General features: G+C 40.2%; 1 protein-coding gene across 2 annotated transcripts in view; it reads left to right on the forward strand.

Annotated features, from left to right (window-relative positions):
- The window catches only part of PRICKLE1 (prickle planar cell polarity protein 1), a 63922-nt gene extending 50413 nt beyond the window's left edge, over positions 1–13509 (forward strand). For both annotated transcript variants that reach the window (XM_056508030.1, XM_056508020.1), the window contains exons 2-8: positions 4197–4375; positions 6603–6716; positions 7560–7697; positions 8189–8392; positions 8884–9070; positions 9208–10071; positions 11285–13509. In XM_056508030.1, coding sequence (XP_056364005.1) covers positions 4244–4375; positions 6603–6716; positions 7560–7697; positions 8189–8392; positions 8884–9070; positions 9208–10071; positions 11285–12141 — 2496 coding nt within the window. In that variant the 5' untranslated portion in view covers positions 4197–4243 and the 3' untranslated portion in view covers positions 12142–13509. The remainder of the gene's footprint in view (positions 1–4196; positions 4376–6602; positions 6717–7559; positions 7698–8188; positions 8393–8883; positions 9071–9207; positions 10072–11284) is intronic.
- The last annotated feature ends 3218 nt before the right edge of the window (positions 13510–16727 follow it).

Consider the following 16727-nt stretch of genomic DNA (forward strand, 5'->3'; position numbering starts at 1 on the left):
TAATGTATATTGGAAATAGGCTTTGAATTATTAATAGTTGCTTTATGGTGGTTTATTGCTGTTATATTGTGCCCTTCCTCTTCTAATGTAGTTATCTTGCACCAGAGATTAAATAAGCAGGTGAATGGGCTGACCATGCTAATCTTAGGTCGTTGAGTCGTCATTGTGAATGGATGTGTGTGATATGCATCTTGTATCCCCTATAGCCTTGTTAACAAGCCTTCTAACAAAAAAGTTGTTAAAACAATTTGCCCTGCAGGACAGAGTAAAACAGCAGGGGGTGGGCAAGGAGATGTTTGTCTAACTTTGCTTACAAATCATGACCTCTTCTATCTGGTCAGGGGGAACATAATCAGTGAGCTGGAAATCCTAGCATGGGGATAACCTTCATATGGGCTTCAGCAACAGCTTTGTTCTAAGTTTGATATCCCAGTATTTTGTGTACCCATAGCTTTGTAATTAGGAGTGTAGTTTGTCTTTGCTTCTAAGGAATTCGTCATATGACTGTTTTAATTCATCAGTGGAAAAAACACAGTAATTACTTTTCTTTTCAAATCAAATTTAGCTGTGTAACTCAATTATGTTATTCATAGTTGTCAACCTGCCAGTGAAAAACCTCCTTGTAGGCTATAAAGCCTTTTTTGAGGGGCAGTGTTTGAACAGAGCTGAAACCTCAAAATGTTCCATGGGCTTTAGGAAAGCAAAGCAAAACAACACATCCTTGCTGTGTTTTGTAGGTGTCATGGCAGGAATAGAAAGACCACCTTTCTAGTCATCCCTTGGAAAGTGCTTATTTTTTCAGCTGTTGTTTATATTCATTTGAATCCTCCTTAGGATGTAATCATTTTAAACAGATCACTTTGAAGGGTGAGTGAGGCTGGGGGGCAGGGAGGAAGAACCCTGTAGTTTTAAAATGCAAACCAAATTACACTTGAACAGGAGAGGAAGAAGAACTCCTAAACAAGCAATTGTTAAAATAGTTCTTCAGATAGCCTGCTGTTAAGATAGGCTGGATTAGAAACCTTGTTCTCACCAGCCCCACAGTATTTGTGATGTGGCTCTATTTATATGTGATGTATCGTCAATCATTTTATAGCCAGCTTCACATTTGCTCTGGGGGACCGTTTTTCTTTTAAAGTGAATTATGTCCTGTGAGCTGTCCTAATCTCAGTTCATTGAGGTTTGTGGACCTTGCTTTGAACATTTCTAATCACCTTAGCTGGGGAGGAGAACCCCGATTGTAATGTTGCATTTTACATTTGGAGGTAAGATGTATTTTTCTTTTATTCTCTATCAGCCAAACTTTCAAACTGGCCTGTATGACTGGAAAGTGGGCCTGTGGGTCTGTGGTTTCCTCTTCTTGGAGCTGGTGTGTGTGCTTTCTGAAATGGATCAGTCTATGCAGAAAAGCAGCCTTGTCTCTCTCATCAGTGCCTTGTTTTCCTTAGGAATTAGACAATGCACCTACACTTTGCTACCTTTGCTGTGCTTAAGATCCTGACATTGCCCAGTGCTGCTTTGTTCATTGTGGGAGTAGGATGTGCCCTTAGTGTTCAAAATACTGAGAAAAGTTAATAATTCATCATACATTCAGATTTTGGGTTGTTTCACTGTCTTTCAAGAGAAGTTGGAGAAGTTGATCTTATGGAGAGGGGGTTTTGAACAATCAATATGAAGCAATTACTCAGTTACCTGGTGTGCTTGTAAGTGTTGGGTATTGTGAGAACAAGGCAGGAATACACTCTGCTCAAGTGCCCAGGTACTGCCAGAGCTGTCTCTTGCATAAGTTATGTTTCAAATCTGCTTCCTGTGGGATGTGGTTGAGGTCGTGCTGCCTAATGAAATATTGTCAAAGATGTTTAACCTACTGACTCCTTTTATTCCTGGGATATTGGGCAGGAGTCAGTCCTTGAAAAGGGACCATTTGACCAATTCAAGTTCTTGCAATGCCCTAAGAATTGGAAATACCAGCTTAGATCTCAGTGAGTAGCACATTATTGCAAAACAGGCATCTGCCTCTTTCTAAATGGAAAAGGTAAAATAGTTCATCTGCTGCTAAGTCACCTTGGCAGGAATTCAGCTTCTCAATGATATTCCTAGTGACTTTATATTTAAGAATTACTTGGAGATAAATGATGTGTGACACAAGCTGCCAAACTGAGCATCCCTATCCATCAGCAACAGTGAACACTGTTGCCTTTTTTCCTAGTGATTTCTTAACTGCATCACATTATTCCTCTGTCCCTCCTTCCTCGCAATAACAAAAATTTACCTGATGCATGACTTTCCTTCCACCAGTAAGTGGGAAGGGGAAAGAGTTCTGTATTCCTTGCCTTATCATTTGTTTCTGAGTGCAACTAATTCAAGGGATACAGTATGTACCAGGAAGCCTGTCTGTTTTACATATATAGGATTGAGCTTTTAGGATTGACTTTGATTATACTTACCTTCCTTGAGAAAGATTTGTAATATGGCAATGTTAAGCTCAGAAGCTGTTGTGCTAACCTTTAGTTGTTCAACTTGAGTAGAATTTCAGACATATGCCTGACAGCTCACCAGCTTTCCAGAAATAGCCTGTTCTCAGAGGGGAAGTTGGCAGGTTTGCTTGCCCCATCAAATATGAAATTAATCTTCTATTACAGTGCAGCTGTGAAGTGTGCTGGCATCTTAGCAGTGCACCAAAAATAGTATGTCTGGTTTTGAACCAGAAATTTTTGAAGTAAAGTTAAACAACTTAATTTTTTGGAGCACTAGTCCAGTGGAAGAGTTAAGTAATCCCATCTCTTTTTAAGGGCTGTGGGAATGTATAGACATATTGAAAATAGGGCTAGATAAGACTGTATACTGGATATTATAATTTCTCTGAGCTTGTAGCTTTTGGATGCATATGGCCACTTTTTATGGAGCAGGTTTGGGTTTATGAGCTGAATTATCAGCACCAGGCACTAACCAGTGCCTCATGCTTTAGGAAAAGCTCCTGTTGAGTAACCAGCAGAATATTTAAGTAAACAGTCTTAAATCTTCCACCTGTGATTCTAAGGGGAACTTATTTTCTCTAAAATAGTGGTGATGAGACAGGAAATGTAACATATGACCTACCAGAAGTTTTTAGATTGCTCTTCTCATTCTCACCAGCAAGGGCTTTATGTCAAGGAGATTAAAATTTTCTACAGCTCGGATGTAGCACTGACAAAATTGGCTCTGTGTTTAGATAAACAGATGAAAGAATGTCCTAAAACAGGGAAGGCACAGCTCGTGCATAACATGGTACTATAAAAGCAAGCTTGTCCCTACCCCAAGTGGTCAAGATATCTGTTGTGTTAGGACAAATCCTCTGTGATTTTGGTTATCTGTATTTCATTGAAATGCCTTGTATGAATTTCCTAAGAACTTCTGCTAGAATTAATACAAGACATATATCTGCTTAAGCTTTTTACTGCAGACTGCTATGGATCTTGGTGAGAGAGCCTTCTTCACCAGTTGTGACTCAAGACAATCCCACTGATACTAAGCTTTGCAAGCTTCATGAATCAACAAAATCATCTCCCTGTAGGGTTTTGAATTGACAGAACAATCATGATGTATTTTACAGAGACTAATCTGGCATAATTGGATTTCAGATATTCAACAGGACCAACGCCCTTCTGCTCCCATACAGCTCAACCAAATTTCTCAGAGGAATCCAGCAGATGCTTGCTGCTTGTGCCTGCCTTGTGAACAACAGGATGCTACTTGAACAACAGTCTTTCCCCAATAATTTCTTTAGCTTTTGACAAGTGTTTGTCATGTCTTTTGTTTTACTAGTTTAGTGGTAGTAATGACTTCAGGAAGAGCTTGTGTCATTCCTGTTGTTAGTGTCTGCTCAATGAGTCTTTCCTAGATTTACCCAAATATATATCCTGTGATGTGAAACAAGCAGAACTGTAAAAGGTGACAAGTGGTAATACTGAAATACATGGTGGTTGCTAAAAGTGGTAATCTGTGCCTAGGTTTCCAGGTTTTTTTTTCTTCAATAGTTTCATTTTTATAACTTTTTTTTTTTTTTTTTTAATTGCTTGTAGCAAGTTGTAATGAAGCTTCACTAATTTATTGTTCTGGGTAGCACAAGGAATACTAAACTGTTTTAAGATCATTTACACTGATAATTAGTTGCTCCTGTTAAAATCTATTAAAGCTCTATTAATCTTTTTCTCCAGATCACTGCTTGATGAGCTGCAGCTGAAATATTTAACACTTCACACTTATGCCATTGGAGATGGAGCCCAAAGCCAATAACCTCGTTTATGGGTGTCAGCGGAGCTCAACCTCTGACGATGACTCTGGCTGTGCCCTGGAGGAATATGCCTGGGTCCCCCCAGGCCTCAGACCAGAGCAGGTACCAACCACCTTTCTGCATTTTAAAAATAAGGACTGTCTGAGGAACTGATATGCTGCCTCTAAAAGTCTAATTAAATTCTTATAATGTATAAAATTTTAATTCATGTAGAACTTTTCACTTCTTTTTTGTTTCCTGTCCAATAAGGCTGTGTGTAGGGAGCTTAAAGTTCTCAGCCTTGAGGAGTTTTTATGTTCCAAAAAAGTTCCTAGTCAAGGTTTTTCAAAAAGTATGTGCTGCAGGGGTATGTATTGCCAAGTAAAAGCAGCATAGAAATTTCTTTTTGAAATAAGTTATTAGGTTAAATTAAAGCTCATGGCATACCTCATGACATTGTGCTCCCTGGCCAAGTGTTTCATTGCACTTGTATGACTCTTTAAATAATTGGGCATTTGACATTTAGAACATGGATGGTTCGGCAGTGCATATAAAGGAAAGTGTTCAGTCATTGTGACAGGTAATAATGTATTTTACACTTGTTTAAATAGTTGTATGGCTGCCATTTGTTCATGCCAGGATTTCTCTTGTTGGTGTCTGGAGCTGACACTTGTGGGTTGGTTGGGCTGTCCTTTCCCCCCTCTCTTCAGTCCCCTTTTTTTGTGTAACCTCACATGGCAGTGGGAACAAAAGTGAAATTATCGATGACCAAGTCGCTATAGGAATTGCAGAATGAACTGCTCATGATATTTATGATATTGCAACTTTGCTGAAGCTGTGTACTCAGTAATATTCAGAACTCAAGACTTCAGTGTTAAATGGCCAGGGTGGCTTTGCAACATCTGCTAAAGGAGGCCGAGCCATCCTGCCAAGCTTATACAGTCCATAGTTTCAAAAAGTGCAGATGTCTCTTTTTTGCAATGCAGAGATTTTCTTAATCATGAGTAAAGTAACAAGTCAGCAGGAATGGCAAATAAGAGGCTATTTTTAGGGCAACTCTTTTTATCACTTACTTAAGCATCTATAAGAATCCTGATGAATCAGACCTTAAGGCAAACAGTGAGCTAACATTCTGCCAGAACAATTAAATGCCCTAAAATATCCTCATAATCCCAGCTAGCCCAAACTCACCAAAGATGGGAGGGTTTTCCCCCAGAAGGCTTACTTATTTTGAGAACAGTGCAATGAGCTTGAGAAAAGGGCATAAACTATTTTTAAAACTTCACATCTTGCTGCATGTTATCTTTTTCTGGAGCATCCTGAAATATAGTCAGTAGCAAGTGGGCTTACAGTAGACTTCAGTTGTTTAAATTTTGATTAAATGAAGACCAAGTTATGTTTTGTACAACTGTCTCACAATTTTGATTGCTTCCTGATTTAAGTGACTGATTAATGCCTTCTTTTAAACTGTCTTGCACAGTAATAAGCTGTCGACCTGAGCATTATTTAAATCTGTATGGCAAGTAATATTTTTGCCAATAGTCAGCTCTTACAGCCTCAGGCCTCGTGACAAGCTGGAAACTGCATAGGAAAAACAATAAATCTGTAGCTGTTCCACAAAAATATTTTTTGCCATTGGGCTTTGTCGTAGTGTTCATTACAGCTTTCCTGTCATAATACACTTCTGAAAAAAAAAAAAAAAAAAAAAAAAAAAAGAGTGAAGACTGATACAAAAACATTCATGCCGTGAAAATTTCCTGGTTCATTTGCATCTGATTGAAATGTGGCTGGATCCAGCCTCCTCCCAAGGGAAGGATGTTTCTACCTTCTTACCAAAGCCCACATGGAAGCAATGAAAGCTGATGCTTTGGGTGAACCTGATCAGCAGGAGACTACAAAACAGCTTTTGTCTCAACAATGTGTAAAATGCAGAGAGCAAATTAAATTTGTTTATATAGTGGCTATTTTCTGGAAACCTTCATGCCTTGTGTGGTAAATTGCAGAGGGAAACTTAGAATTTCCATGGAGTTGTTGACCAGCCCTGAAGGGGGTGGGAATAATGAGAACATTAAATGTGCATAATTTATGATACCCCCCTAATTGTCGCTGCAAATTGCATTCCAGAAAAGCAATTCAGCAGCTGGGTGCTAGTTTTATCAGAGAATTCAGGTTTGCTGAGCTGGTTCATCTGGGTCTTGTATTTTCAGCGCAAACCCTGTCACAGTCTAATGTAGCGTGACCTCTTCTTCCTTCGTAAATGAGACCTGAGATAAAACAGTAGCCAAAGGACACTGGCAGTGCTTGGGGCCTGGGTGTCCCTGGGTCTGAACTCTGCATTTCTCCTGCTCAGGTCCAGCTGTATTTTGCCTGCTTGCCAGAGGAGAAGGTCCCTTATGTTAACAGCCCTGGAGAGAAGCACCGGATTAAACAACTTCTCTATCAGCTGCCACCCCACGATAATGAGGTAAATACAGAATTTAGGATGAACTGTCTGGGCTTGGGTCTCCCTGGTAGCTTTTCCGTGGAGAATTACCTGCCTGTGTATTTATTACAAGCCTGAGCCATGGCCTGCAGTGGCATCTGAGCTATAAAGCAGCACGGTGTGTACACTGAGTCCATTGTTCAGCTGTCCGCTTGGCTTGTGTGCAGATAAGAGCTGTCTGGAAGGACACTGCCTTTGCTTGTTAGGGAGGCTGGTGTCACTGCAATAAACTTAACACAAGTTAGTTTTATAGTGTTTGCAGCCACCCACCAATTACCAGGAACCTACAAATTCCTGGAATTGCATTGTGGCACACAAAAAGGATGCTTTGTGATAGTAAAAGGCTTGCATCTCAGTTATGCAGTGTAATTTCGAGTAGAAGTGGAAATAACAAACAAGCTCTTTGTAAGGAAAGGGGCGGGGGTGTCAGTACTTAAGGTCTTGTGTATACTGCAACACTTAGTCGTGGGCACTTAACCATAAATCTAAAGGGCAACGTTATGGCTGGTTTAGGTTCATTCCGTTATTTTAGGTTAGCAGCAGATTATGGGTTAGCTTCTCAAAATCTTTTTTCTTGCCTAAACAACTCCTCAGTTTAGCATGGTGGGTTTTTCCTCTAATGAAAAAAAATCTCTCTCCATACTATTTTCATGTTATGCTATATTATAACCTAAATTTTAAGATGGTAGAGAAGGAAAGCAGGAAAAGATTAATGATGATTGGCAGCATGCCTGATGAATGCCTTGCATATATATATGCACTTACTCATCTGTTACATTACAAGCTCAGTCTCTAATATAAGTTCTCCTGTGTTTTCACTGGAAGGTGAGATACTGCCAGTCGTTAAGTGAGGAGGAAAAGAAGGAGCTGCAGATGTTCAGTTCTCAGCGCAAAAAGGAGGCGCTGGGACGAGGCACTATTAAACTGCTCTCCAGAGCAGTGATGCACGCCGTCTGTGAGCAGGTAACACACATAAGCTGGCTGCAGGGCTGAATAATGCAAAACTACAGCATCTCAGTATTAAAATTTAAACTTACCTCTGTCTATGTCTGAAAACAACAACAACAAAAGGTTATTTTTGAAACTGCATGGAAGAAGAAAGAAAGTAGTGCTTGCTTAAGCAAAATGTAACCTTTGATACTACTGGGAATGAGCAGAGTCTTTGATATATTTCCTACTCAATAAAAAAAAAAACCTAATGCTGACTCATACTAAAGTAATGACAAATAAAAAGCAGACATACTTTAAAATGTTATTTTGTAGAAAATAAACTTATATTCACAGAAAGTTCACTGAGATGCAGTTCATCTAGACCAAAACTGAGCATATTTTTTCCTCTTGTCAGAATTTTGTAATAAAATCTCATATTGGGTTTGGTGGTTCAACTTAGTTTAAATGCAATAAGCTAGTAGTTTTGGATGGGAAGTGTGTTCACTGTCTGGGTTTGTTCCTAGTGCGGTACAAAAGTAAACGGCGGTGAAGTTGCAGTTTTTGCCTCAAGAGCTGGGCCTGGTGTGTGCTGGCATCCCTCCTGCTTTGTGTGCTTCACCTGCAACGAGCTTCTTGTGGACCTTATCTACTTCTACCAAGATGGAAAAATTCACTGTGGCAGGCACCACGCTGAACTTCTCAAACCTCGATGTTCAGCCTGCGATGAGGTAAATAATTCATATTTTACAGCCAAGCTACAGTCCTGTTGTTCTGTTGACAAACTGCGTCATTTTGGAAATTCCTAACTCCAGATGTGGTCACTTAGGAAGTCAGGACTCTGCTGCATAGATGTATTTGAAAGCTGAGGGGTATTTAATTTCTTGTCAAACTGGAAATATTACAAGCAATAAGATGGTATTTAGAAAACAAACAACTGTTTGTGTTTAAAATTGAACATTCTCAAATATTACAAAATATTATCCTTATAGAAGCTTCTATAATGGTTGAGTTCCTAGGTTCCTTTATTTTTTTCTGTTTTTCTTTTTTTTCATTTTTATTGTGGGAGATTTTTGTTTCTATCTTTGTATTCAAAAGAGAGCAAAATAAAAATAAATTTTGGGTGTGAACTGCAGAATTAGGATATTTTTTATGCTCTAACTCCCAAGGTGAGGTTTTTGCCATTTAACTAAAAGTATCCTTTTTATCTCTGAATTCAAAGATAATTTTTGCTGATGAATGTACAGAAGCTGAAGGTCGCCATTGGCACATGAAACACTTCTGTTGCCTCGAGTGTGAAACAATCCTGGGTGGACAGAGGTACATCATGAAGGATGGGCGGCCGTTCTGCTGTAACTGTTTTGAATCTCTATATGCAGAATACTGTGAGACCTGTGGGGAACACATTGGTAAGTATGTCCTTTTCAAGCATTAAACTTACAAATTAAGGGAAAGCCAATTTATGAAATGATTTCACATTCCAGAAGTATGAATTCTGCAAATAACTTTTTAGAGACTCAGAGCATTGCATTTTCTCTCTTTCCAGGTGTTGACCATGCTCAGATGACCTACGATGGACAGCACTGGCACGCCACAGAAACTTGCTTTTCTTGTGCTCAGTGCAAGACCTCTTTGCTTGGCTGCCCTTTCCTCCCAAAGCAAGGGCAGATTTACTGTTCAAAGAGCTGCAGCCTGGGAGAGGATGTTCATGCCTCCGACTCCTCTGATTCCGCGTTTCAGTCTGCTCGATCCAGAGATTCCAGGAGGAGTGTCCGCATGGGGAAGAGCAGCCGCTCGGCCGACCAGTGCCGCCAGTCTCTCCTCCTGTCACCAGCCCTCAACTACAAATTCCCTGGCCTTTCAGACAATGCTGATGACACTCTTTCTCGAAAGCTGGATGATTTAAGCCTTTCAAGGGAAGAGGCAGGCTTTGTTAATGAAGACTTCTGGAAAGGAAGAGTAGAGCAAGAAATGCCTGAAGACCCTGAAGAATGGGCTGAACATGAAGACTACATGACTCAACTTCTTCTGAAGTTTGGTGATAAAAGCCTCTTCCAGCAACCCACTGAAGTGGACATTAGATCAAGTGAACACTGGATTTCTGATAGCATGGTCAAGAGCAAGTTGGACTTGAAAAAAAATAATCCAAGCCTAGCAAGTAAGAAGTATCAGTCAGACATGTACTGGGCCCAGTCACAAGATGGTTTGGGAGACTCTGCATATGGCAGCCACCCAGGCCCTGCCAGCAGCAGGAAAATCCAGGAGCTAGACATGGAACATGGGGCCTCAGGATACAAACATGACCAAACACCCTGGTATGGAGGTTCACTCGAATGTTTGTCTGACCTGAAACAGCAAGAACAAAGTGTTCGAGACTCAATGGATTCCTTGGCTTTGTCTAACATAACAGGTAATGGGGAAATAAATGAATGGCTTTGATGGAGAGGTCAACAAAAGCATATGTGTTGGAGTATTTTGAAGGAGAATTTAATATCAAGAGATGTATGTAAAGTAAGCTTTTATCAAGCACATAATCCTTTACAGGATATGTTTCTGCTATTTAAATCCTATTAGATTATTCTCCTTTCCTTTTGAATTCTGAACACAAACCACTGCTTTAAGCAAATTACTATTTTTCCATTCCTTATGTATAAGACGTTGCATTATATATTAGGATGATATTAAAGATAATCTACAAAACACTTCAGCTAACTTCCTGTTTTGCTTGTAAAAATATGTAGAAAATCTGAAAGGATGGTAAACTTCTTAGCCTTTGGCAATTAGGTTTAAGAGGTTATTTTTTCCCCCTGGACTGAAGGGAAACTGATAATCCACTTTTGTGAACCTCCTCATCAAACGTGACTGAAGTTACCCAAAGGGATAAAGTGTGTGCTAACCTTCCTTTCCTATTTCTGTATAAAAAGCCTATACCAGGCAGTTAACACCCATTTCAAAAGTTGTCCAATCCTCATCTCCTTTCCTCCTGTTACCCAAATTACTGCAGCTGCTTGTCTAGCTGAGGCCCAACCCCAGGCTGGGTGCATTTGCCAGGGAGCTGAGGAGGGGAGCTGGTTCAGGGGGCACTGGAGGTATTGCACCTGGGACCATCCCAGGGTACGTGACACTGTCATTGTGGGAATGGACACAAAGGTGGAGGGCAGCAGGCCAGCTTCCTTTTGATCATTTTTTGAGAGTAAGGATCCTTCTGATCCTTCTGCAAGGCGGTAAGCTTGGCTTCCCTGTTGCAACAGCTGGAGCATGAATTTGGCAGTACTAGAAATGTGAAATATTTTAGCCTTTACAATGGCAAGCACAGACTGCAGAATAATTTTAAGTAACCCTTTTTTCTTAAAAGGCATACCTGTATGTATGTTTCAAAACTTTCAACCCATTGAAATTCTGCTGTTGATGTCCTTATGATAGCTAATCCTGTGGTCATCAGAGCTAAGACTTAAATTTTTTAAGTCAAAACAAAGCTTATTCTACTATGAAGGGAGTCTTTTTTTGTAATAGTTAAAAAAAAAATACTTGATGACAAGAAATGTTTCATATTTTGTTATAATAATTTTCTCTTTGGTACTCCTCTCATTATCTTTTTCTTCCTTTCTCCATTACCACCACAGGGGCTTCAATGGATGGAGAAGGCAAGCCACGGCCATCTCTCTACTCTTTGCAAACTTTCCAAGAACTGGAGGTGGAGGACTGTGAGAAGATGAGCAACATGGGAACTCTGAATTCTTCAATGCTCCATCGGAGCACTGAGTCCTTGAAGAGTCTGAGCTCAGAGTTGTGTCAGGAAAAAGTGTTGCCAGAGGAAAAGCCGGTGCATGTGCCTGTACTGAGACGATCTAAATCCCAGTCTAGACCACAACAAGTGAAGTTTTCAGACGATGTTATTGATAATGGAAGTTATGAGAATCTTGAAATACGTCAGCCTCCAATGAGTGAAAGGACTCGTAGGCGTGTTTACCATTTTGAAGAGCGTGGAAATCGGCCTTCTCACCACCGCAGAAGAAGCAGGAAGTCTCGTTCAGATAATGCACTTAATCTGGCCACAGAAAGAAGATGCTCTCCAAGAGAGAGATTTCGTTATTACTCCCCTCAGGATCATGAAAAATTTATTCAGAATAGAAGCTCGCGTGAGCTTCGGGCCTATATTCAGAATGCGGAGCTGTACGGACAATATGCCCATACCAGGTCTGACTATGCACTGCGGAATCAGGTGGTGGATAAGTTTTTTGGGTTGTATGGTGAGGAAGATGACTCCTGGTGTTCAACTTCATCCTCATCATCTGATTCTGAAGAGGAAGGATATTTTCTAGGACAGCCAATTCCACAGCCACGGCCATTGAGATACCCATACTATACAGATGATCTTTCTGGTCCAACTACTGCGTTATCTAGTTCTCAGTTTGGACAGAGGACAACCAAATCAAAGAAGAAGAGGGGACACAAAGGAAAAAATTGCATTATATCTTAATTAATTACTAGTATTTCTTCATTGGGAGGACCAGTCAATTCTGTAGCTACAGTTTGAACCACATCTTTTTATATTAATAACTGTACTTAGGCAAGTTGCTAAAGTTCATAATGCTTTGCCACTGTAAATGATAACCGTGCCAGAGTTCACATTGTAAAAGTAACATTCAGAAATGTCACCACGCCAAATGATCTGCTCAGATATGCTAGGTTTACATACTGTGTTTCAGCTGTCAAAATACTGATACTGCAGTTCTTAATACAGATTTTTTGTAGACATTTTATTTTATGCTCAATATTCACCTACATTGAATTATCTGAGAGGATTTGACAAAGATGAATAAATAAAAATGTCAATCCTGTGCTGTAGCTATAGACACACAGGGTGATCTTTGACTTCCTCTTGCTGTCAAGAAAAAGAAGGCTCTATACTGTGCCCTTTCTTCATTGATAAAGCTCGCTCTTCCTCTTCAAGTTTCCATTCAAAAACTGGATTAATTTTATTTGGGAAAATGCTCATTAAGAAAGCAAAAGTCACGTGGGAGCTGAAATGCTTAAAGCCTTGATGTATCCTAAAGCAGCAGGTGAATGTTTTGTACATCTAACTTTCATGGTTTTTCCTCTACAATTTTTTGAGAAAGTGTGAGGTGGTTGGTTTTGGTTTGGGGTTTTTTTCATGCCTGTTTAAAGGAAGATATTAATTCAGCTTCTGTAATTGGACTTAACAATGAGTGGTGATGTTTTTTCTGCCATGCCCCCACCCCTCAGCAGTGAGAGAGGTACAGCTGCTGGAGTCCTTTGCTCAGGCATGTAACCCCTTTTAAGTCAATGGCTCTACTTACGTAACAAATATTTTCATATGGGCTTAAAGGATTAGGCTCCAGAACTGTGTCTTTTCACATGCATTATCCAGGTTCTAAAATGTATTAGCTGTAATTCTAAGACAAAAAAAGTTGATATTTATAATGTAGTATTTCATAGGCTTAAATGTATTCATAATTTAACAGTGCAAATACTAATGTACATATTGTACAGTTAAAATTTTAAAATCTGAATATTTTTATATCCCTGAATTTGAAGAAGTTTGTTACAATATCAAACTAGATTTGTTAGGGATTTAACAGCAGTGTTATGAATGAAATATTGCTTGTATTTTAGTCAGGGGGTTTAAGTTGAAAAATGTTCAGTGCAAAACAGCTTAATTTTGTCTACTAGGTATTAAAAGCTCTATATGCATGGTGGGGCTATGTAAATACTCTCTACGGCCCTCTTAATCTTGCAAGTATTATTTATGGGTCAAACAAAATGTAAACTATATAAATGTTAAAACCACACAAGCTTGGAATATATCATTACAACCAGTATGCAACTCCTGTGGATGTGGATTTTTTTTATTATTGTTCCCCCTCCTTCCCCAAAAATAATTTCTGAAGTTTGCTTACCTAAAGTAAGAGAGATACTGAGTGGTTCTAGAAGGCAAGCTGGCAAAAACTATAAAGTAGGAGGTAATCACAGTAGTTGCCTTGAACTCAGATATGGACATTCAAAATAGCAGGAGTTATTTTAAGTTATAATAAACTTCCACTGTTTTAAATAAATGGCAGGAATTTCTTAACAGTGATATCCACTAATGAAGATGGTAAATTCTAAAGTTATTGGCTTTCTGACCACCTGAAAAAAGTAAACTAATGGAATAATAGATGCTTCTTACCAAAAAAGCCTGTCAAATGGAACTAAGGCTTGCCCTTCTTTAGGATAGAGAAGTATGGAAACAAAAGCAGCTAGAAGGGAGGGAATGAACACAAGAACTGGTTTACACTGGTTTACATCAGGTTATTGCTAAAGGTAATCAGACTAGCAGTTACTTGCTTGCATTTTTCAGGGTAAAATGAGCAGCAGATCCTTTTTGGCCAGAGGTGGTACTCACCCCACAAGTCACTTTCCTAAACACTTCCCACAGATCTTGTGGAGGTGAAAGCTGATCAAAGCCGTGCCTGGTCCTCATGGGGTGCTTCCATCTGGCTGCTGCAGGGCTCAGGCAGCTTTCTGAGAAGCAGCAGGGCTGGAGATGCTGACTTTTAAAGTCAACTTTAGTAAGATATTGTTTATGTCAAAGTTGTAGAGTCATCTTTAAACTTATTTTTGAGAACTTCTTATGAGAAATATTTCTAATTTCTAGTAGTTCTCCACCTTGAAGAGAATGATGGTATGGGGTATAGTGTCTGTGACTCAGATACACAAAAGCTCTAAAGTGTGGTTTGTGTTATTGGAAGTAGTGCCTGTATTCCTAGTGGAGCATACACCCTGGTGGGCACCTAAGCATGACACAGCTGCTTACTCACTAACCCCCAGTGGGATGGAGGAGAGAATAAAAATAAGAAAAATAAGGTAACTCATGGACTGAGTTAAGTACCATTTAATAGATAAAAACAAAATAGATAAAAACAAACAAGCAAAAAAAACACAAACAGAAAACCCTGAAGTGATGCCAAAAAAACCCACTAGCTCAGCAGTAGCCAATTAATACCCAGCCTGTCCTTGAACAGCAGCAGCCCTGGCAAACTCCTTGTCCCCATCCCTAGTTTTAGATGCCCTATCACCTGTGGTCAGCTGTCCTGGCTATGTTCCTTCCCAACATCATGTGCACTGTCAGCCTCCTCACTGGTGAGGTGGGCTGAGAGGAAGAAAAGGCTTTGACTCTGGGTAAGCTCTGCTCAGCAACAGCTAAAACATCCCAGTGTTATCACCATGGTTCCAGGAAAAACCTGAAGCACAAGCACCACTGCACCAGCCACTATGAAGAACATTTAACTCCATCCCAGACACACCCAGTACAACCTTCATGACAGTAAAAAGTACTAAGGCAAAACTTTATCCTCATCAAAACTGAAAATCTTGCAGACAAGAGGGGGACAAGGATTTGGTACTTCTCTGATACCTGGCATTACCTCCTTTCATGTTCACAGTGGTTTTGTTGATGATTTTCATTTTTACTGCTTACATTATCACCAAGCTGCCAACTCGCCCAAGTGAGGTTACAAAGGTAACCATTTCAGTCTTGGCACACAGCACTGAATTTCCATATTCCTTCACTTTCCACCCCCTTTTTAATTTTCTAAGGGTATCTGCAACATTAACAAGTGCTAGGAGTAACTTCTGTTTTCAGGAGCTCTGAAAGGGACAAATTAAACTCCTCCATCACAGCACGTTTCCTTTCCCCATTGGTCTTCCAGAGCCCCATTGAGGCTGATCACTAGACCAGTGACTGATTTTTTTTACATGATGTGAAACTAATCCAAAATGCATACTTGTAAAGCAAGCAAGACTAAAAGCCATATTTCTTCCTTAAGGGACTGCCATATCTTACTTATATCAACTGAAAGCATAAATCACAAAAGGTTAAATGTAAATATTCAACACAATGCCAAGTATTAGATGGAAAATCAGTTGCTTATCACTTAGAATTATGAATTAAACCTTTCACAGAATAGCACTTATAAACAACTCAAAAGAATCCCTAGTTCACAAGTAAAGTTTAATCAATTAAAAAAAAAAGATTAAACAAATAATTAGGCTCAGTGAATGGGGTTACCTCAGACTGGCAGCTGGTCACCAGTAGGACTCCACAGGTCTCAATTTTAGGGCCAGTGCTCTTTAATGGAGATAGACAAGTCAAGTGTACATTGAGTGAGTTTGCTGACCATACTAAATTGAGAGGAGCTGTGGACTCTCTCAAGAGTAGAGAAGTCCTGCAGAGAGATCTGAAGAGACTAAGAGCTGGGGGGCAATGACCAGCTGCACCAAGTTTAACAAGGGCAAGTGCCAGATTCTCCACCTGGGACAGGACAATCCTGATTATCTGTGAAACTTGGGGAATGAGGAGTTGGATAGCAGCCCTGCAGAAAGAGATTTGGGGGTCCTGGCTGATGGCACATTATACAGGAATCATCAGTGCCCTGGCAGCCAGGAGGGGCAAACCTGTCCTGGGGTGCATCAGGCACAGCATCACAGCTGGGCAAGGGAGGGGATTGTCCTGCTCTGCTCTGAGCTGGGGCAGCCTCACCTCCAGTGCTGGGGGCAGTTTTGGGCACCACAATATAAGGATATAAATCTGTGTGCCCAGAGCAGGGTGATCAAGGTGGTGAAAGGAGGAGCCTGGATGAGACTGAGGAGTGACCTCACTGCATTCTACGGCTCCCTCAAGGTGGGCAGCAGAGGGGCAGACAATGAATTCTCTCTGGTGACCAGGACTCAGGGAAATGGAATGAAGCTGCCAGGGGAAGCTCAGACTGGGCATGAGAGGGTGGTTAGTCACTGGAACAGGCTCCCTAGGGAAGTGGGATAGCCCCAAGCCTGCCAAAGGAACATCTGCACAATGCTTCTAATGGTTCTGTGAGGAGCAAGGAGTGGGACTCAAGCAACACTGCAGGTCTCTTCCAACTTGGAATATTCTATGATTCTGTGACTGTAAACTTAGGTCTTACTTTACAGAAAAGCACTTGAAAATTTTTGGATACTTTTATAATAGTAAACTTAATCAAGCTTCTAACAAAGGAAACTCCTAACAAACTGTACAGTAACAATGGA

The sequence above is a fragment of the Oenanthe melanoleuca genome, chromosome 1A (genome assembly GCF_029582105.1).
Source record: "Oenanthe melanoleuca isolate GR-GAL-2019-014 chromosome 1A, OMel1.0, whole genome shotgun sequence".
Taxonomy (NCBI): Eukaryota; Metazoa; Chordata; class Aves; order Passeriformes; family Muscicapidae; genus Oenanthe; species Oenanthe melanoleuca.